This window comes from Protopterus annectens, chromosome 7.part0 (genome assembly GCF_019279795.1).
Source record: "Protopterus annectens isolate FY-2018-M chromosome 7.part0, PAN1.0, whole genome shotgun sequence".
In the NCBI taxonomy this organism is placed as follows: domain Eukaryota; kingdom Metazoa; phylum Chordata; order Ceratodontiformes; family Protopteridae; genus Protopterus; species Protopterus annectens.
The window spans coordinates 1,340,477,565-1,340,501,665 of NC_056739.1; the positions used below are offsets into that span (position 1 = coordinate 1,340,477,565).

A 24,101-nucleotide genomic window follows, 5' to 3' on the forward strand; every position below is an offset into this window, starting at 1 on the left:
ATTTTAAGAACACTTCTCAGAAAAATAGATGTTATGTTGTCCTAGCTTGCCTACATTCTTGCAGGTTGTGTTCGGAGCCGATCCTTGGCTCCGACTCAGCCTAACACTAAAGCTCGAGTGCTTCCACTGGCTCGAGGCTGACCCTTACCCCATGATGCTCTGGGTTACATCCCCAGATCTCATTTGCTGCTCAAGTGATCGAGAAGTGTTCTGCTGGCTCATTGGCTGAGTATTGGATTGTTTTTTCAATATTGCCATTATTTGTACTATTTTTCTATTTCCTTAGTTTTCATCTTCTGTGCATTAGTTAAACCCCTTTTTCTTCATGTTGTAATCCTTTCCCACTGTAAGAGAGACCCATTTAACTTATAGCGCTGTCAGCGGCCCGTTTAAGTTAGAGGGCTGCTCCCCTTTTCTGTGTGTCGTCTTGTGTGGTTGTTTTCAAGAATCTGTTTAAGTCAGAGGATTCTTGTCTCTAATATTTGAGGCTCTTTCCATTCTCTGTATTGTTGATGTCAAGAATCCATTTAAGTTAAAGAATTCTTGTTGTTAATTTAAAAAAAAAAAGGTTTCCTTTCTGATTTACTGTGCTGTCTATTGGTAGTTGGTATATTCTCTAGTTTGTACTGTTAGCCTGATCTGTTTTTTGCTGCTTTTTCTGGTAATAATTAGTGTTCATTTCCTTAGCATCATGTCTAAGGACAAAGAACCCAAAGAACACAAGCAGTCTGGGTTCAAAAAGTGCGATCAGTGCACCCAAAAGATGTCACTTGCAGATGATCGCACAAGTTGTGTGTACTGCCTCGGTGCCATCCATTTACAGGACTCCTGCACCATTTGTAAAGGTTTCAGTAGCAGGGTGCTCCATGAACGCAAAAATAAATTGATGGCAAGGGGTTTGTTAAAAAGGCCTTTTCAAGAAGCTTTAGATACTACTCAGAGCTCCAAATCTTCTTCCCCTTCTTTGACTCATTCATAACCGACCCTGAGAACTGCTACAACAGCTTCTGTTTTAGAGTCACCTAAGAAAATTATACCATCGGAACCGAGCGCCCTCATCTCTGATCGACTTGAATCATTTTCTTTGGCTCCAAAAGTGTCCACGGAGCCAACAGATGTATTGAGCAGGAGACAGTCTCCCGTACTGGAGCTGATCTACCCAACTCTGAGATCGCCTGTTTTGGAAAGGGGCAGATCTCCTTCTTTGTCCACCCATTCTTCCAGGAGTTCATCTGATGAAGATGTAAAGCGGGTGCTGAAGAGATTATTTCGAACACTGGTCCTGGCAAAAATGTTGTCTTCTCTGGACCCAAAGGAATTGGAGCCATCCCATCCCACTCCTTCTACATCAATTCCTCCTCTGATCACCCTAGAGTCTTTGGAGCCAGAGAGCTTGGATCCAATAGTAGAGGAACCATCGGCACAGAGACCCCTTTTGGAAGATTTGATTCTGACATCTGCTCTGACTTCCTTGATTCCGTCCGATGTCGAGGAGTCTAGGAGACTCTCGTCAGTCAGGACTGGGGTGGGGGAGTTGGCATGGACAGTCATCCAATCCGACTCTGCCGCTCGGAGCCTCGGCTAAGTTGAGCTCGACCTCCTACCTAACTTTTGGACCACCCGTTCTGCCTCGGGGCCAGCCTTCTGTCTCTTCGGAGCAGGGTGAGGGGGATTTTGAACTGATGGAGAGAGTGCTGTCTTCTCAGACGGCCCCGCTCTCTCCCCAGTTTCTCGTCCCTCCCAGGTGTCAGTGTTGATCTTATCACCACCTCCTCCCCCTAAGTGTAGAGACCCGGAGCCTCAGGATGCCCCTGCAGGTGGCACTGTCTCTTCCGAAACTTCACCAGAGTATCCCTCTGAGGAAGTCCCTTGGAAGAGACTGCGCAAGAGGAAACACATAGACTCCCCTGAGTGTGTCACTTCTGATACCAATTTGGATAAGTCAGAAGGGTCCCCATGGTCCCCCTCTGAGGATGTCTCTTTCGCAGACATCCTTGAGATCCTGAAACAGAGAGGTGATTGGCAACCCGCCAAACTGTCAGAGGACTAATCCGTATACCTGGAGGCTTTTGGGTCTCCCCCCTTTCCACCTCCTGGGTGACTCCCCCTTATGACCAGCTATTGTCAGTTATTTTGCGTAAGGCATGGACTTCCCCAGATATGGTGGAGCCTGTTTCGAGGAGGCCCAACAAATTCATCACAGCCCCTGTTGATAAAGAATCTTTGACAAAAAGAGTAACTGTAGATGTGATGGTGGTGGCGATGGCCACTTAGAATGAGTTATCTGAGACCTCCTCATCTGTTCATCCTCCCAACAAAGACTCATGGACTGTGGACAGATATGGAAAGTGTGCTCTTCAGCGGCCTTTACCCTACAGTTGCTGAACTATCTAACTCACTTCACAAGACTGCAAAGGGATCTCCTCAAGGAGCTAGGAGAGACCCTTCAGAGTTCTGTAGCTTCAGGGTCTGCTGACAAAGTTACCTCACAGCTCTCCACCCTCAGTTCCATTGTAAACTCCTCCATGCAGCTGATTTCATATGCAGCTGATGGAGTGAGCAGGGTGGCAGCTGCAGGAATTTCTCTGTGGAGACATTTCTGGATGCGTCTTTGCAACTTTGCTGAACTCTTCAAGTCTTCCTTCACCAACGCCTCCTTGACCAGGTGCGAGCAGGAAGGAAAAACCTTGTCTGCCATCAGAGTCAGTTTTTCCGCCCCGTCTAGATCTTATCCCAAAGGTCAGAAAAGTGTGAAGATGTGGTTCCGCAAGTCCCAAAAAGGTTTTTCTGATGCACATGGTGACACCACCCCCAGAAACAGAGGGGGAGGTAATAATGGAAGGCACCGTCCTTGTGGCAGAGGGGGACCACAGAACCAGGGCAATAGGGATACTTTCTCTAGTAGGCCCTTCTAGCACTCCTGAAAGGAGGCCCGCCTGCTCTTCTCTGGAGGCAGCCGGGGGACGCTTGTCACTGTACCCAAATGCCTGGTGAGAAATTTCACATGACCAGTGGGTACAAACAATCATATCCAGAGGTTATTTCATTCCCTTTTCCACCTCCCCTCCCATAAACAAGTCCTTACCAGACATTCCACCTGGTCAGAGGAACTATGCAACACAAGAAATAGTCATGTTGCTAAGAAAAAGAGTCATCCAAGAAGTCCCCGCAGACCAAATTGGATCCGGAACTTACTCAAGGTTCTTTTTAGTTCCAAAAAAGACAGGGGACTGGAGACCCATTCTGGATCTCAGCAAACTAAACATATCCATCTAGAAATCAAAGTTCCAGATAGTGACACTGCAGTCGATATTTCCCTTTATAGGGAAAGACAATTGGATGTGCTCAATAGATCTCCAGGATGCGTATTACCATATAAAAATGGACAAGTGGTTCAGGAGGTTTCTATGCTTTTGGCTGGGAGCCAGTCATTACCAGTTTCGAACCCTGCCCTTTGGTCTCACTACAGTCCCCAGGGTGTTCACCAAATGCATGGCAGTGGTCATGGCTCACTTGAGACATCAGGGATTCTGTTTGTTTCCATACCTAGACGACTGGCTCCTGACCACCTCCACCAAGCATCTACCTCTACAGACCAGGGATAAAACTATGCTGCTCTGCGTCAGGCTAAGCATTACAATAAACTTAAAAAAAACCTGCGTTGTCGCCATCTTGACTTAATACTTTCTTGGGCACAAGTCTAGATTAAAAAAACATGGTGGCAAAGCTTACTTCCGACAGAATTCAATCCATTCATTGACAAGTCAAAATATTGATATTGAAAAGAAGAGTTCAAGCCAGGGATGTGTTGCAGGTTCTAGGTACGATGGCAGTTGCAATTCTTCTAGTCCCCCTAGCACTGCTACACATGCGAGTTCTTCAATGGCTTCTTTTTACCCAGTGATCTATGCAAGATCTACCGCTTTCACAGCAAACAATAATTACGGACTCATGCAAGAAAGATCTGGTCTGGTGGCTACAGACAAAACAGTTGTATTTAGTACGTCCCTTTGTTTTTCCAGAACCAACTCCAGTTTTGACAGCGGATGCTTCCCAGATTGGGTGGGGGGGCATTATCTGGGAATGACAGTCCAAGGCCTATGGCAAGAACATGAGGGCCATTTGCACATAAATGTTCTAGAGATGAGAGCGGTGCTGTATGTGTTGCAGGCATTTCAGGACTCTATTCCGACAGGAACAGTTGCAATCCAAATGGACAATATGTCAGTGGTATGGTATATAAACAAGCAAGGAGGAACCAAGTCGTATCCCCTATGCCTAGAGGCACATGAGTATGGCAGTGGGCAGTCACTTCTCAACGCACATCCTGGGGAAATCCAACATAATAGCAGACAAACTCAGTAGAGCTATTCTGTTGCCTCATCGAGTGATCCCTAAAGTTAGAAATTGCAGAAAATATCTTCTGGAAATGGGGCCGGCCTTGCTGCGACCTCTTTGCCATGTCCATGAATGCAAAATGCAACAGCTACTTTGTCCTAATTCCCCCTCCGGGGAAATCACAAAGAGATGCACTAGTTTATGACTGGCCCCAGGACTTCCCGATGCCTTTACTCCATTTCCCCAATTCCCAAAGTATTACAGAAAGCCAATACATTGAAAAGCACGATGATTCTCATTGCTCCTTACTGGCCTCGTCAAGTGTGTTTCCCCTTTCTTTGGACACATTTGCTGGAGGAACTGTGGATCCTGGACCCAGTCCATATCTGTTAACCCACCCATCGGGAATGTTTCATCCTTCCATCCAGACCCTCAATTTGACAACATGGCTGCTCCAATTCCATGATTAGCCAGGTGTTACAATTCTTCCCCTGCAGTGAAACATATCATAGTTTCTTCACACAAACTGTCTACAAGAAAGACATATATTAGTAAATGGAAGAGATTTTCTTACTGGGTTGTTAAACAGAATATAGAACCTTTTACAGCCCCTACTCCTGCAGTACTAGATTTCATCTCCAAACTTTTTCATGAAGGCACAGCAGCTGCTGCTGTCAGAGTCCAGCTAGCAGCAATTTCTAATTTTCATATCGGCGAGATGGGAAAACCTATTGTCTCACAGATTATGTATGGCTTTCCTCAAAGGTACTTTCTTGCTCAAACCCTCGTTCAGAGAACCTCCAGCTCCTTGGGATCTTAATTTTGTGTTTGTTGCCTTGGTTTTGCCTCCATTTGAACCTGCATCATCTTGTGATTTAAAATTCCTGTCATGGAAAACATTCTTCTGGGTAGCCATTACTTCTGCCAGAAGGGTGTCGGAATTACAAGCTCTATCAGTTTTCCCTCCTTATATAATTTTTCATAAAGACAGGGCATCATTAAGAACTAATCCCTCATTCCTACCCAAAATATGTTCAGAAAACAATCTAAATCATTCAATTGAATTGCCTGTATTCTTTCCAAATTATTGTGACAAGGCAGAATATGCACTACATCAGTTAGATGTGCACAGACAGTTGCACTTCTATTTTCATAGGACCAAAACTTATAGAAAGTCTGATCAAATTTTTGTGTCCTTTTCATTCAAAAGAAAAGGATTACCAGTTTCTAAAGTAACCTTGTTAAAATGGCTTACAGATTGCATATCTTTTTCTTATAGTAAGAATAACAGACAAATTCCAGGCAAGGTAAAACGCCATTCCACCAGAGCAGTTGCTACATCCTCTGCTTTCCAAGCTAGGCTCCCCATGGATTCTATTTGTGCAGCAGCCACATGGGCAAGACCTCATACCTTTATTACGCATTGCAAAGTTGATGTGGCCTCCTGGAACGGGTCTTCCTTTGGTTCCACTGTTTTGAGGAGTCTTTTTTTCCTGCGCCGCCCTAGGGTAAAGGAGCTAGGGATGTTGTCCCAACCAGCAAGAATTATGGCGAGGTAGGACAACATAACATTAAGAAGTTATGTACTCACCATAACATTCCATGTTTGTTGTCCATCTCGCTTACATTCTTGAGTCCCGCCCACCTTCCCCCATCCTGCATTCCTGGAGGAACGGGTGAACAGTCTTATAAATCTGTATATAGTTTGTATGGTTTGGAGTCTCTGATGCTTCTCCTTTCTCAGACTTTGATATATGTATGTAAGTATGTATATATAATTTGGTATATCACTGTATGATTAGTCTAAGTCTATTTTCGCTTGCAAAAAAGATCTGGGGATGCAACCCAGAGCATCATGGGATGGGGTCAGCCTCGAGCCAGTGGAAACTCTCGAGCTTTAGTATTCGGCTGAGTTGGAGCAGAGGATCGGCTCCGAACCCAACCCGCAAGAATGTAGGCGAGATGGACAACAAACATGGAGTGTTATGGTGAGTACATAACTTCTTATTTCTGGATTATGTGCAGCCGTTTATTAAAAATGAACAGCTTAATTAGACATCTTGTGTTTTCATTGTTAATTCTTTTCCACATATGCAAGGAAAACAAGGAAAATATGATCTATGTATTACAGGTCTCTTTTTTTTTTTTGAATTCTGAAGTTACTTTTAGCTGTTAATTGCAAAGTGTCCTAGTATAACAAGGTCTGATGCATGATTTACCCTGACATACATTATTCATATATATGCCTGACTAGTGGCACTACGACATATGTCTCTGTATGTATTTATTCCAGCACAACAAAGAACTTCTTTTGGTTACTGCCCCCCCCCCCCCATTCAATCTCATTTATTTATTTATATGTGTAATTGGGCTGGTCTAATTGACCCTTTTCAGCCAAGACCCCAGCTCAAAGAGCAGAAAAAAACATTAGGATATTCCTAATCAGCAGTATCATTTACTGAATGCTTCAAAGGCAAAATTCATTACATAATGACACATTCAATACAGATAAGGTAAGATAAGTACAAAGAAAAAATGGCAAGCCAATATATGTATAAAATACAGTGTGGTCATACAAAAAAATAAACATGTAAAATATATATGAAGGTCCAAATATCACAACCAGCAAGTAGAGCGTAACACCAGTGGAATGAAACTGTGGAGATATAAATAAGCAAAAGCTCAATCTGTTTCAGGACCATGTAGGTCTGTACCGCAGGTTTGTGGATGACCTCTTTTTTATTTGGTTGAGTGATGTGGACACATTGTTGAGGTTTGTTGAATGTATTAATACTTCAACCAGTTTTTTAAAATTTACACTGACTTACTCACGTGAGCAGATTTCATTTTTAGATGTTAACATTTTTAGGCTCAGCAATGGATTACTTAACACCTCAATACATAGGAAATTGTGTCATAGGAATACCATACTTCACAGAGACAGTATGCATCCTAAACATGTTTTTAATAACGTTCTAAAGGGCCAAATTATGAGGGCTTCAAGACTGAATCCCACTGAGGAGGGTTATACCAAGGAATTTGATGATTTAAGGGTTAAATTTGTACAAAGGGGATATGATAAAGAAGCATTTGCACAAATTACATCTGTAATAACCAATCTCAGAGATACTACGGCTAAACCCTATTTTTCAGACCCTATAGGACCATCTAACATTGACTCATTATTTGCATTAGGTAACATTAGAGCATCTATGTTTTTTACGAAGGATGCCTTTCATCTCAGACAAATCATGGCAAAACATTGGGACATTTTACTTTTAGATAATGAAATTAGTAAGGTTGTGGGTTGTAGTCTGAACATTGCATTTAAGAATCAACCCAATCTAAGAAAATTACTTTGTAGACCTAGGAGTAATCTGAAAATAGAAAGGACAAACAAACGAAACACAAATACAATGCCCTGTGGAAAATGCAACCAATGCATGTATATTGAAGAAGCAGTAGATTTTATTCACCCTGTCACGAAACATCTGTTTAATTTCTATACCAACACCAACTGCAACAGTTCGAATGTTGTTTATATGGCTAGATGTGAAGCATGCCCCGCGTTCTATATTGGTAAAACCAACAGATCTTTGAAAGAACGCATAAGAAAACATGTCTACCACATAAGGATAGGTTCAATGTTTAATGCTCTGGCCAAACACAACATGGAATTAGGGGCTACACATACTTTTAGATTTTTTGTCATTCAAAATATTGAAGTCAACATAAGAGGGGGTGATATAATTAACTATACATTGGAGAGTGAAATGAAGTGGATCATCAGATGCAGGGCTGACCAACATCCCGGCTTGAATGACAAGGTACAGGTGAAACCGTTCTTGAGAAGGAGAAGGTGCCATGTACCTAACAATCAAAATACAACCTAGGTTTAGCATCAATTTATTTTATTAGGATTATTTTCATTTCATCTTTATTCATTCATTTTTATTTAATTTTACCCCCCTTGGATGCTGCTATTTTTCATATTCACTGTTTAGGTTTAATTATTGTTCATCAGCTTCATTTTGTCAAGGCTATAAGAAGTGAATTTCTTTCTTATAGTTTCAAAATGGTTAGATAGGTTTCTAAATTCAGAATGACCCTTGGCTCTCATACTATTTACTCCAATGGATAGACAGGTCTTTAGATTCTGAATAACATCTGGGTCCTATACTGTTTATTTTAAATATTGATGGAGTGTATGACATCAGAAAGCACATTTTATATTTTATATGTTGCTTAGTTTAGAATTTAATGAGATACAGGCACATGTGTGCACATATATTTATACATATATTTATATATATATATATATTTATATTTACACTTATTTTATAGAAAGTATGTTTACGAAGTTTTTAAACTAAGTTGTTTTAAATGACGCTGTATAGCGCCTTAAGATTTTTTAATGTTGATTGATTGACCAATAGCGTTGCACAGTGCGATATTTAAATTGTAATTTGGTTGCAATTAAATGTTTGACAGTCTGAAGAAGCCTACGGGCGAAAGTGCTCACTACAAATAAAAGATTTATCTCCACATTGCTCACTAAGCGTGGTGGATTTCTTATGTGAACACTTTGTGCTTTTCAGTGATTGGACTTTTGGCTACCATACACCAGCGTACTTTTTTGCTTATGTAAAATATATATGTCTAAAAGGAACTAAAGCAACCTCTTTCCTATTGTTTGTAGGTAGATTTACAATAAGAGAAAGAATATACAGTCTCAGATCAGAAACTTGTTATGCTCCACCTCTCCAAATCTGGTCTCACATACATAGCCGGCTTTAGGCACCAGCGAACTCTGCAGTCGCTGGGAGGCCCCCAACCACAGCAATTTATCTTAAATTGATATATTTTATATCACATATGTCAAACCAACAAAAGCTAGTACAGCAATCCTATATACTTACTAAATCAAGTGGGTAATAATAACTCTTATTTATATCTTCTTTAAAATTCAAATTCAACAATATTCAGGCTACAGTAACAGTGTTTTATCAAGTAACAAGCTTCACAGTTTCATTAAATATTTTACTACTGACATTGTGCCCCTAGCTTAGTTAAATCCTACTGGTAGACACTGTCTCCACTAAAATTAACAACATAGCCTGCTTTAGGTACTTGCAATACCCATGGTTGCAGGGACCCCCTTAATCATCCTTGACTGTGTAGGGGCCCCACAAAAGCTGCTGCTGGATGTGGAAAAATGAGCAGAAAAATATACTGATTTCCTGATCATGCACTTTTACCTTAACAGGGCTGTGATATGACCCTTTCAGGATAAAGCTGATAAACATGAGAAAAGTAAGCACTAGACAGATCAGCAAGCAGCCAAGAGTGACTGGTCTCAGTGCATAACTTGGATTTTAAGAAGAGCTGAAGCTTCCAGTCTTTAAGATTGGTTTTCTCTTTCAGGGAGTTTTATAAATATTGGCAGAACACCAGATACTGTAAAATTCAAGTTTGTTGCTAAACAGTTCTTTGGAATGCCAAAAATAATTGCAGAATAAAGGCTCAAAACCAGGAACATATTTTAAGTATTACTCTAATTCACTTAAAAAGTTAATAGAATAACACCTTTTGCATCAACATGAATTTTTGGACAATAAGAAGTGTAAAACTCTGATGTCTGAATTTTTTGACTGTCTGAAATGCTGAATGATTTACCAGCAAATTAAACTTTTTATGAAAAGAGCAAAATTATGAGGCAAAATCAGGGCAGGTCTCTGAAATAAGGCAAAGTTACAGGTATGCATTACTCCTCAATGAGGTAAATAAAAGTGACTTATCCCTGCTGCTGTTTGATGACTGCTAAACAACAGTCACTGATCTGGTGTGGCAGTACCAGTGTTGCACAATGTATTGCTATTTGCTAAAACAAGTACAAAGCTACTACTGATATGCCTAATGCGTGTGTGTTTGTGTGTGTGTGTGTGTGTGTGTGTGTGTGTGTGTGTAAAAAATATCACTGATTTTTATCTGTGCACACACTCAATAATGCCAGGACACATATATTATTCTTCTGCGTATCAGTAAAAAAATGCAGCTAACAAGTAATTATATTTCAAAACTAAGGCATAAAATATATTACAGAACATTCAGACAATTAACTCTTCTAGGAGTCTGGTGGCCCCTCTCCTCAGACTGTATAAATGGATACAGGGGAGCTCCCTTAATCATCCTTGACTCTGTGGGTGCCCCACAAAACTTTAGGGAAAAATGAGGAGAAAAAATGTATTAATTTTCTGATTACACTCTTTAACCTGAACAAAGCTGTAATAAGATGCTTTAAGGATAAAATTGATAATGGCCTGTTCTCTTAAGCACACCCATTCTAAAACCACCCCTGCTGACATGTGTTAACAGAAAGTTGATGTAGGTTATGGGGGGGTGCTGGGGATTGTGTGGTTATTACTACTTTAATTTTCATCACAGTCAAACCTTAGAGATGTGCACAGGAGGTCATTATAAGTTGTGTTTGGGCTGGGGACAGTGTAGTCATTTTTTCTTTTACTTTTCTCACAAACCTCAGAGGTGTACAAAAAGGTTACTATATCTTGTGTAGGGGCAGTGTACTATCTAGGAGCAATATAGTGGAACACATTACTGTAATCATTGTGTTTTTTTTTCACTTTCCTCACAATCACACATCAGGTACATATACAGGTGGCTGCCTTTGGGGGTTGGGGTGATAAGGCATGCTATGTATGTCAGCAGACACTTGAAATACATGCCTGTGGCAATCTGAACCTCTGCTTCTATCCCAACCTAACACCAGAGGGATACATAGGCATTTACTGTCTTTTTTTTGGGGGGGAGGGGGCTGAGGGAGACAGACTGTATTCCTAGATAGGACCTGTGTATCCTCACAGCAATTGCCTTGCTAGTTTATTATGAGCTACTGTTTTGTCATCAATGAACATTAAGCCCTGGTCACAACTTAGGTCTTTCTTGAATGAAAAAACAAAACAAAAAAAGACTGAAAGTCTTTTCTTACTCATGATTTTTGTTTAAAAGGTTGGGAAAAATGTTCTAAAACACATCCAGAGATTCTATAACTGCTATAGCTTCTGGAGGCACCTACTTAATTGAGTTATTTCATAAAATTATTATTACTCCCCTGTCTTGGACATGAAAGATGTGCTGAAAGCATCCAAGGAAAACTAAAGCTGAACCATAATGAATTTCTTTCCTTAATCGTAATTTCTGTTCAAATAATCAGTGAATTAAAAGGTTGTCTAAAAATTAAAAAAAAATTAAAATGCACATTAGAGCACATAGAAGGTCATGGCGTCTTGAAACCGCTGAAGAGGAAGGCAAAATGTGAATAAAGGAAGAAAAAAGTAATGTGCATGTTATGGTGAGCCCAAGATGGGAGGAAAATAGAGGGGAGCACTGAAGTGTGTGTGTGTGTGTGTGTGTGTGGGTCTGTGTGTGTGTGTGTGTGTGTCTGTTTCTGTGTCTGTGTGTGTGTGTGTGTGTGTGTGTGTGTGTGTGTGTGTGTGTGTGTGTGTGTGTGTGTGTGTGTGTGTGTGTGTCTGTGTGTGTGTGTGTGTGTGTGTGTGTGTGTGTGTGTGTGTGTGTGTGTGTGTGTGTGTGTGTGTGTGTGTGTGTGTGTGTGTGTGTGTGTGTGTGTGTGTGTGTGTGTGTGTGTGTGTGTGTGTGTGTGTCTGTTTCTGTGTGTGTGTCTGTGTGTTGTAACTGAGGGCATTGTCTAGGGTGCAAATCCAACCCTGTACATACAGTTATTGTAATGTATCATTGTTGCAGCTAAATGTCAGCAGCTGTGAATGCCCCTTTGTGAGATGGGCCAACATAGTGTGGTACACAGGCTTGTTATAATGTAAGAGCATTGAAGCTACAGGTTATTCTGTGTGTATTACTGTTAAAAGTTTGCAGCATGAACTAAAAGGTTGTGTAGGAGGGGTAGCAATGACAGGGTAATACAACTGAAAACACGTAGGGCCCCCCAACTTGACACTTGCTGGGGGCCCCCAAACTGCTAACACCGGCCCTGATCACATAAAAACTTCAGCAACAACAGCTTCTGCATTCTAAGACCTAAACTCTGGAAAACTGTTCTTCATCAGTAAGAGATTCAACTAGGAATTGTTTTAAACAACACATAATGAAAGAAGCAGAATCTCACTCTTTTAATAACACTAGAATCACTTAAATATCTCCAAAGGTCAAATAGTTTATTTTACTTTATCTGTTTCTTTACTGGGTAAGGCCACTGGAAACATGTTCCTTTGTATGCGTAACTGATTTAGTGACTTGCTCAGTGTCACACAGCAGGCAAAGGATGGTGGATGGAGTCAAACACTCTGCCCTTGACTATAGTGCTGCTTCGCTCATTAATAAATCAGAACCTTAAACTTCTGTGCTACCAGGCAGCCCTCAATCAAAACATTAATGACAAATTAATTGGGCAGTGAACCCCTGACAGTACCTACATATCGCATCGCTTTCCTGTCTTCCATTCTTCCACCTCTCCTGACTGTAGACTAAATTGTTAATAATAACCTCAGTACAATTCTCTGTCTTACTGTAAATATCCAAAATGAAATGCAAATGAACATTTGTACATTACATATTGCTTATTTTGCAAATAACAGACACTGCATTTTGTAGTGTATTACATTACTGATTGTTATTTATCCATTTACAGTTTTTCTTTACTTTTGTTTGAACTGTTTGAATTCATTACTGTTATGCATTATAAATCTATTGTGTTGTGCACTCAGGCTGAGCCTGAAATAAATTCTTTTGGATTAGTGCTCTATCTAGATCAATAGATATACGTAAATAAATAATGTGTACATGTAGTCTTTGTTCAGCTATGTATATCTCTGGCATGATTCCATAAAGCACCTTGTTCTCATGTATATCTTAACAGTAACTAATTATATTTTGTCAATTGCAAATAGTAGCATAATGCAATATTTGAAGAAGTCGTTTAATAGGGGACAGCCTTTCTGTCTTAGAATGTTGTGATATTATTTTGCTTTTTCATTCCTATAGCTGCTGTCAGACTGAGTTTCCTCAGTCCTCTCCCTAGCCTGATTAGTGCACATGCAGGACAAGATGTTGTGTCTCTTAAAAGTAGTGACCTGTCAGCATCCACATATGTTATTTTGCAGCTGTCCTGGGTTGAGGACAAACATTAATGTTACATGGAAATTGATGATGAATCCACCAGCCATATAAAGGAATTCTCTCATTGAGTCAAATATCCTTCCTTTGGTCTGCCACCAGGGTACATTCCAGAACAAAGAAACTAGTGTAAAAAGAGAAGCCTTGCATTTGCAGTGCATGATGGGAAGGGCTTGCTCTTTTAACTTATTATATGCTTCTTTAAACTAGATAGCTGGTATGGGATATTATAATAGTTTCAGTCTTTGATATCACATGCATAAATTAAGTTGACTTATGTAGAGGATATGCACTTCGAATAAGCACTTTGGAAAAGCCTGTTTATAGCAGCAAGTCTCGTGTTTTAACTCAGATGCAATTAGCATTAAACACAATAACTATACATGTTCATTTAAAACTGTAATTGAAATTTAATGCATTATATATAGGACAGTTTTGTGCTAAGTTTTAGTATTACTGTATATAGCTGCATGTAGTCACCTACAGATTTGTTTAACCATGGCATATCATGAATGTGGCTAACTGATGCAAAGTATATGGTAACAAACAGGATAGTGTAGTGAAACAAAAATTTCGCATTTTGTGTCTTCAGACTAAACAACGTTAACCTCATGTAAGTATCTTATAAAACACACCATAGTTCTTACATTTCCCACATGTGTACTCTTCTTTTGTTTTCATGTAGAAAGGCACCCCCACAGCAAGTGGAAATGTACTATTTGTCCTACATGACATCTGGAAAACAGCAGGATTTTCTGGGTAAGAACCAAATTTCATCCATTTCTTATGGGAGTCATTTTAAGCATCACATTTCCATAAATATGAAGTTTTGAACTTGATTTAGTTAAGAAGTACCTTTACTGAGCTGATGCACTAATCAGAATTTTTTGTTTCAGTCTTTTATATGTACTGTCATGTATAATAAAGGCGACCTATAGCTTGTTTTTAAAAGATGATGTATAAAAAACAAAGAGGTGTTGAATTTTTGTGGTAAACTTATATTTGAAAGAAGTATTCTGTTTTTTTTTTTTTTTTTTTTGCTATAAGGCTTAAAGTGATTTTCCAGTTTTCTGCAAGCAATTTATATTTGGCATTGTTATTAATGCTAATAACAACTCAGTGTTGTAGGATTCCAGGCTTCATTCTGCAGACACTTAATAGAAACTTAGAAAAGAGTTGTTTTTTTTTATCTATCATACTTGTTGATATTGTGTTTCTGGTCTTAATATTGTTATCTCGAGCATTTGACATCAGATTCATCACATTGATAGAGCAATTTTGTCCCTGGTAACTCTGCTTTAAAGTCATCTTCTGCAAGTTACCTGAGTATCTATATAGGTAGATTCTTCCATCATGGGGGTGGGTAATACTGTAGTACTCTAATTGAGGCTCAGAAGAACACAGACGTACTGCACAGCATTGTGTCCCTCCTGGTCTATTAAATTATTTGGGAAGCATGCGTTTTTTTGCTTAATTTCACTGCCTACCTTTCATTTCACAATCATGACTATGCAGAAAAATGAAAGCAATCCATGCCTTTGTTACAATGACCATTGAACAATCATGCCTATTTCCCCTGGCTCCATTGTGTACTAGCATCACAGAGACCAGCTAACCCAGTGTTGCAGAGTCCTTGTTCCCGACTGTGCTACTGAGGAACCGGATTCATCAAGTGGTCTTGAGCACTAGAGAACTTAACTTTTGGGGAGGATAGGATCAATGGGTTGATTGCTGCAGCTTTATCCCATTGAAGGTGCCAGGACAAAGAAAAGGTTGCATACTGTCACATGGTGATGTGCAGTAGGTTTGTAACTGGTGAACCTAATTCACTGCAGACACTGGTGATTGCCTATGGTGTTAGTGGCAGTGGTGAGAGTAATTTGCATACTCTTATCAGCTCTGTTATTTATATCACATACAACTGTCAGAGAAACATTGTAGTTGTAAACAGTACCAAGTTGTTTGCCTGCTGATGTCACATCAGTTATGGATACATAGCAATCACTGTTTTTAAAACAAAGTGTGGCTTGAAGTGAGGCATACGTATTAACAATCTGAGCAAAAGATTGTTATAGTCAAGCTTTTTAACATTATGTGCTGCAAGAAAGAATTGTCAAAAATAACATGCTTATAAAAAGACCCATAATGACTCTGTGCTGACTGCCAGACAGTGGTTAAGTACATTTCAGAGTCTGGGCTGTTATAGGAACAAAGAATATCTGGTGAAGACTAAATTTCAAAACCTGTGAATTTGAAATATGCTTTATCATTGATATGAAAAAAAAATAGTTTACTGACAATGTGTTGAAATTACAGTGCTTTGGAAAGAGAATTGTATTTCTTAAAGTGTATTGTGAGAAAGCCAGCAAGCAAAAGAAACTAAAATACATGTATAAAGCAATGCTTGTTATAAAAATAAGTGGTTCCAAAAACAGTTTTTTGTTCTATAATAGAACTGTTGGCAATGTGTTTTTTTTTCTGAATTTGTGCATGTCTAACATTTTTTAGGAGAGATTTCCAAAGTAAATTCTCCAATATGCACTTTGTGTAGCTGGTTGCTTCTGAGCAAAAGTACATTTCTTATTCCAAACACACCTCATGTAAAAACATATTTGGCAATTCAAATGTTCAGATATCAGGTATAATAAAACACTCCTTACATTCAGGGGCAATTCATGTCCTCTTAGAAAAAAATGGTATTTACTTTGTAGAGGAATTACCTTATCTTCATATGGGGGACAGTGAGCTTAATTATTCTGTACTGGCATTTGAATCCAGCATCACTGTATGTAAATACAATTAAGGTATCTTCTGAAATTGTGAATTAGAATTTTTGCTTAGATGGTCTTCATAAAGAATTATTGCATTCTGGATGTGGTCACAAACAGATACATCTTGGAGCTCTTGCAGTTATCACTGATGATTAAGGCTATGAGTTGTTGATGAGCTGCTTCCTTTGGTACAGTGTTTGGTTCCCTCATTTGCATTTGCCAACTGTGTGCCCTTGGGCAAGTGACTTAACCAAATACTACTTTGAAGCAAGTGAAAAATTTGGCTGTGCTCCTCAATGGCCTCCTCGACCATGTGCCTAGTAATTACCTATGAACCTCCTAGAAAGGCTAGGTATAAACCCTTGTGTCACCCAGTGGTTAGCCAGCTGGCTGACAGACAGGACCCAGTAAGTTAGAATTGGGGAGTCCACCTCTACAATGAAACCAATTCCAAGCAAAGTCCCTCAGTGATTGGTCCCGGGACCACTGCTTTCTGGCATTTACTTCTCCAAAGTCAAGGCCAATGTCAGTGGCCTCTAGCTGAATAAATTTGCAGATGATTACAAATTAGGAGCAGTTGTGCAGTCCCCACCGACACAAATGCTCTCCAGGAAGGGCTGACACAGACAAATAACTGGTGTCAGAACCATGGACTAAAACTAAATGCCAAAAAATGCATAATAGTATTCTTCAGGAAGTCATCCACCACTGGTAACTATCATATTGACAACAAACTCTAAGAGCTGACCCAGTAGTCAGGAATTTAGGGACATGCATAGACAGCAATTTAGCCTTTGACCATCACATGTCTACAGTAGTGAGGAAATCATTCTGTGTTGTGCAACTTATAAACAAAGGTATGGCATCTTAAGTCTAAGGAAGTCATTCATTGTTCTACTGTATTCGGCATTCATCAAACCTGTCATTGAGTACCATGGTCCCTTTGGTATGTAACTAACCAGACATATCCAACAACTGGAGCATCCACAGAGGTTCCTTATGTAAAGAATACAGGGTGTAAGTAACATGTCCTATGTAGACCATCTCAAGGCCTTATCCCTGCATTTTGTCTACTACAAAATATTCAGGGAAGATCTATGCCTGTCAGACCCCTCTCTGATGAACCTCCTGCATATCCACAAAATAAATAGCACCAGAATTACCCATTCTAAAGACTTAAACCTTGCCTGTGATATAAATAGGACCTGCTGGAGATACAGGTATGTATCTCAGACACTACCCCTACTCCTGAACAGGCTACCCATCCATATGAAGCATTGTTCCTTCCTAACCTAATTCAAGTGTAACTTGGACAATTAGATGGGGAACAGGAAGTCCATCCCTGGTTTGGCACCTATTCCTCTAATGGACACAGGCAGCCTGTAAATGGTTCATCTCCAAGGCCTCTGCTTGTAAATGTTTCATCTCCCAAGACCCTGCTTAAACTTTTCAAGGGTACCAGAACTTGTCAGAGATTTTGGACGCATGGCTAAGCTTAAAAAGGGCCTTGTCCTAGTTAGCCTAGTAAACTGTTATGAACCTATGAACCCTATGGGCTGTGGTAAAAGACAAACCTGTCTCAGTAGAACTCCTATGGCAGGCTCAGACTCTGCAGCTGAAAGGGGCCTTAAAGGCTTTCCCATATATGGAATTTGGGTAGGTCTTCTACTACTTCTCTCTCTTCCTCTTTTCAGTGTGGTAGATCTTTTTCTATCCTGATTGGACTTCAGTGACTGCACCCAGAAAATACTGTATCCTGGTTACAGTTGTTGACTGTTAAGAAAGTAGTGCCATTCCCGATAAAGACAAACTAAATGGTGTCAGTATGTATAACAGATGCATTCTAGCTCATTATTGTCAGTAATCCACACAGAAGATTCCTTCAGTTCAGTTTGGATAGTTATCTCTTCTAGTACAAAGAATTGCCATGTGGGTTTTCATCAGCGCCCTGCATGTTTACCAAGATATTTGCCTTGGTGGCTGGAGCCTTGCAAAAGGATCTCTACAGGCATGCCTTCTTGGATAACTTGCTGCTTTTTTTCAAAACAAGTTTATTGTTTTAACATATAAGAGAAATATCATAACAATTTTATACAAATAATTAAAAATAGGTATTATTATAATATTCAACAAAACAACTAAAGTATTTACAAAGACATCCACTACAATCAGATCAATTAATTAAACTAAAATACTGTGCTATTGAAATTAGAATTTTTTTAACAAATTTTGTAAATTATCCCATACAATAAAGTGTGATGTTTTTCTAGTTGTTCTCATTCTAATTGTGCTTATTTCCATATGACACATTATATTCATAACATTTTTAAATTCATTGAACGAAGGAGGTGTATCTGAAATCCAATTTCTAGTTATTATTTTCCTAGCCACTGCTAGGATAGACCATAACAAGGGAAGCTTAATCTTTTAACACATTGAGGTACAGGTGTGTTGAATAATATAAGAGACTTAGAAATAATGAAATTATCTGTAAAAAGAGCCTGCAAAAATTCATTAATTGACTTCCAGTATTCTTTCAACTTCATACAGTCATAAAACATATGAGCCCAGTCAGCATTAATTTCTACATTACATCTCTTACATAGATTATCTTTATTATTAATTTTATTCATCATCAAAGGTGTATAAAAGATCTATGTAAAAATTTCCATGTATAAAGTCTCCAGACAATGGAAGATGTAGTTCTATAAGCAGATTCCAATATATATTGTTTATCTTGTTGAGTTGGTGGGTCCCCATTAATAGAGGTGAAATAATTCCAGTATGAATCTACATTGTAAAAAGTTTCTTGTCTGATAATTTTATGTATATATGAAAGTTTACCTTTATCAGAAACTTTATGCTGTAAATTTATTATCAAGTAATCAATCAGTTTTGGAATAGATTCTTTAACTGTTATAGACATTAGATCTATTCTATCAATGAGATGTTGTCTAAAGATCTGAACCTCTAACCAGCAAGTTTCTCTTAGATCAAATTCTTGTTTTAAGAAATCTAGATTTTTAACTTTATTATCAGATATCAGCTGATACCAGTACTTTAGATTATTATCTATAGCTAAATGAGCTCCTTCAGAAGTAGATGACATAAGCATACCCTGAGTATAAATTATAGGAATACAATAAAATTCCATTCCCTATACTTAGGGTGCATGAATATAAAGTTACGATAACTAATAATAATATTTAATGGGTAACAGACCATATGTTTAGGTGTAATAGGTGAAGTACAAAATTCCTTTAGCAACCACAACATGGAGTTATTTATAATCATATTTTTATGTGTTAAGGAGATTTTCATGAAGTGCATACTAATTAGCTCCCAATAATCTTTCCATTTTGACATATGACCGATCTATTAATAAAGTAATAACTTTTATAATAGAAGAGATAATATATAAATTAAAGTCTGGAAAAGAAATACCCCTTGAGACCAGCTATTAGTATGTTTCTTTAATGCAATCCTAGGTCTATTAGGTGCCCATAAGAAATTTAACATTAGTGTATTCAGTTTCTTGATAGTTATTTTTGTAGGTGAAAGTATTATTGATTGTATTAAGTATAAAATCTTGCGGAATATTATCATTTTAATAATTGTAAGTCTCTCCTCCATAGTAAAAACATATTATTCCAGGTATTAAAAGATTTTGTATATTAAGAAAACAGGTATTATAGTTATTATATATAATAGATTTAATATCTTTAGATAGTATTATACCTAAATAAGTTATCTGACCTGAGTTGGGTACATATTTAGTAAAATCACTAATGAGAGTATTTTTTCGTGTATATATAGGTAGTATTTTAGTTTTTTCTTCATTGAATATTAAACCAGAAATACTTTTAAAATTCATCATTTTATCAAATAAAGACTGCATAGAAGAATTAGATCCTGTTGATGTAATTAGAACATCATCTTGATGTTGTATTTTCTTCTATTTCAAAACCCTCTATGTCAGTACTGTTTCTAATCAAATTAGCCCAAGGCTCCATTACTAAAGTGAATAATAGTGGAGAAAGTGGACATCCTTGCTTTGTACCTTTAAGAATGGGTATTTTGTGAAACATATGTTCCTACCTTAATATAAGCCAGCGTTCCTTTGTATAAATGCTCAATTAAATTTACAAATGCATCAGAGAAATTTGTGCATTTCAGTAAGGTAAACAGATAGTTCCAACTTACTGAATCAAATGCTGAACCTATATCAAGACTAATAAGTGTTAAATCTTTCTTTTTCCTATTTGCAAAATCAATTAATGTTAAAGTTCTTCTTATATTATCAAAAGTATTTCTATTTACAATGAAGCCCGTCTGATCTATGTCTATAATGCCGGGATAATTGTCTTCAATCTATCAGCAAAAATACTCATAAACATTTTATAATCAACATTAAGTAATGAGATGGGTCGATATGAAGAACATCTAGTTGGATCTTTATTAGGTTTTAAAATTGGTGAAATAAATGTATATTGCCAAGATGGGGGTTATTAACTCAGTTTGGGCCAGAATAAAAACCTTATGTATTAATGAATATGTAGTTTTAGAAAGGATTTTATATATCTCTGGTATAATACCATCATTACCCGGTGCTTTGTTTGATTTAAGCTTATTTATTTGTGTAATAACTTCTGTATATGAAATACTCTTGTCCAATAGTTTAATCTGTTGTTTATTAAGCTTTTTATTCATGTTTGTGGTTATAAACTCCTTTATTTTATCTTTAGGTTCCATGTTAATGTTGTTATGGTTAATCTTGTGAAAGTGATTTCTAAATTAGGTCAGTATTTCTGGTATACTAGAAACATTCTTCTTTTTCCTTAGAGAAAAGATTTCTTTGATATGGTTTTGTTTATTCAATCTTTTGTTTTATTTTTAAGTCTATGTAAGTATTTGGGGCTTATTGAATAAGACAAAAACTTGTATTCTCTAAAGTTATTTTAACTTTATGAGTTAAAATTTCTTTGTATTTCTCATTTAGTTTGTTTATTTCTTCAATAACTTTCTTCTCCATAATATTTTCTTTATTATTATGCTTATAAGAGTCCAGTTTAGTTTGAATATCTAACAATTGCTTATCCCAAGATTTCCTTTGTTATTATACCATCTGATACTTTGTCCATATAGATATGATTTTAAGGCAGCCCAAACATAGACAATGGAGACTTCAGGAGTATTATTTATGTCTAGAAAATGTTGTACTTGAAAGTATATATTCTTTATAGTCTTTTAGCTGAGTTAAGTATGCTGGTATCCTTTTGATCTGAACATTATGAGTTTTTTTATCATGAATTCAAAACAATTGAGTTATGATCAGATATAGGACATGAAATGATTTTGGAATTAATTAAATCTGTTACCATCTGGTTAGAAATAAAGACCCTATCTATTTTTGAATAAGTTTTGTATCTGTTAGAAAAAAGGTGTATGGTAATGATTTTGACTCTATCTGATTATTAATATCATTCAAATGATAAGAATTAGCAAAATCATTTAAATGTTTTGCATTAGATGTAATTCTTCTTTTCTTTATAGTGGTAGTATCACTTTCATGTAGTATACAATTAAAATCACCAGCTAAAATAATATCCCTATAGAGAATGATATGATCTTATCAATATGATGTTTCACTGTATTAATACCAATTCCAGGTATCCAATATACATTAATTAAAGTGTAAGTCTTCTCATTAATTTGTATTGTAACCATACAAAACATTCCTTTGTCATCCTGATAAGACTTAATGGTTTTAGGAATGGGCATACTTTATTCCATAAAATAGCCACTCCTCTTTTTTTCTGAGTGTGCTCTGAACTAACCAATACTGTATACTTATTAGTGGCTAGTTTATCAATATCTTTTCAAGAGATGGGTTTCTTGCAGGAAGACTAGATTGGCCTTGTGTAGATTAATGTATCTTATTAGGCTTGCCCTTTTACACGGATTATTCAATCCATTAATGTTTAAAGAAATTCCTTTTAAAGATGTCATTTGGCATTTTTAAAACTCAAGAATCTTATGATCGAAATAACAAATAACCAGATAAATAATGTTACATCTCCTCTTTTAGGTGTACCTTTAAATATAGCTGTATTTATTAAATCTCTTATGGGATTTTGTATAGGATTCAATTTTGTTTGTAGTGACAATGAGTGTACAAAATATATTGTGGATGTCAAAACTATATACATATAACAATGAACAAGTGAAAATAATGTAAGGATTAAACCTTGCATCCCGCCTGGAGTTGAAAACTCCAACTTAGAGCAGTATTTACTACTCAAGTTAACCCCTTACCCTAAGCAGCAGTACCTCAGCTACCACCGTATCAATTTAATACTAGTTATATTTAACTGAGGTTAACAGTTTTCAATTCAATTATCTATCAAGACAAAACTACACATTTGGTAAAACAGCATCATATAAACTAAAATAAACTTTTTTTTTTTTTTTTTTTTTTTTAAAACTGTTCATACTATTATATAGATCTATGTAATATATAACACTTGTATTCTAATAGCATTCAAATAATCTTAATGTTAGAAATCAAGAGGAGAGAAAATTATGTTCTAACATTCATTTAAATCAAAACTTTGGTTAATATGATTCAGACATTACATGCATTAAGATGCATCTATTTTCTGTCATGCGAATTCTATCAACAGCTTCCAAAAATCTTGAATTGTTTGTATATGAGCATTTACTTAAACTCATTATTGTCAATAGAGTAAAATATTGTATTCATAAAATTATTATAAATCATATTGCATAGTTATGCAGATTCTCAGAAACACCTGTGTTATTACCTAAAAAAAAAAAAAAAAAAAGCCATCACATACATATACACACACACATATACACACACACACACACATACACATACACATATATACATACATACACACACATACACACACACACACACACACACACATACACATATATACATATATATACATATATATATATATATATATATATATGATCTCACTGAGTTGTGTCTTTGTAGAGCACAATCTTACTTGCTGTCCCTAGAATAAATCTGTCTGCTTTATACAAAATAATGCACAGCAAACACATATTAGTAACCAGATTTTACAATCATGCTAACCTACTGCTTTAAAATATATCACATGACATTTCTTCTAGAATAGAGTTATAAGATTATTTATGCTTGTCAATCAGATGAATTAAATGAGTTATAGTAAAGTATATGTTTGGGACACAAGTTTTAACACAGATTATTATGCTACTGTTAAGTAGATTTTCAAAAACATTTAAATAAATGTTTCATTTTCTATGCCTTCTAAAATAAGATATTTACTTGCTACAAGAAATACATCATCTAAACTCATCATAACTGACATATTTTATGAATAGAGTATTTTTCCTGAATCTGTGGTGTGTCAGTGTGATAACCTTGTCAATGTTTATACTAACTGCTTTCAGTTTCTCTGTGAAAATTCTGTGAGTGAAGCTTCTGAGGAAACTCTTGGACTCTATGCATGAGACAGCCCACATCCCAGATTGTCTCCCTTAACATTTTGGCGGGAAACTTATTAAAACTTGTGGCAAACATTCATTTTGTCAATAGAGTAAAATATTGTATTCACAGAAATTATTATAAATCATATTAGATAGTTATGCAGATTCTTAGAAAAAAAGCCATCACACTCACACACACACACACACACACACACACACACACACACACACACATATATATATCTGATCTCACTGAGTTGTGCCTTTGTAGAGCACTGTCCTACTTGCTGTCCCTAGAATAAATCTGTCTGCTTTATACAAAAT

The 24,101-nt window shown here is 37.1% G+C and overlaps 1 protein-coding gene across 1 annotated transcript in view; it reads left to right on the plus strand.

Annotated features, from left to right (window-relative positions):
- SLC25A26 (solute carrier family 25 member 26) overlaps positions 1 to 24,101 on the plus strand; it is a 2,337,350-nt gene that overhangs the window by 1,944,473 nt on the left and 368,776 nt on the right. Inside the window, exon 9 of the mRNA XM_044077958.1 lies at positions 14,189 to 14,262. Within this exon, the coding sequence (XP_043933893.1) occupies positions 14,189 to 14,262 (74 nt within the window). The remainder of the gene's footprint in view (positions 1 to 14,188; positions 14,263 to 24,101) is intronic.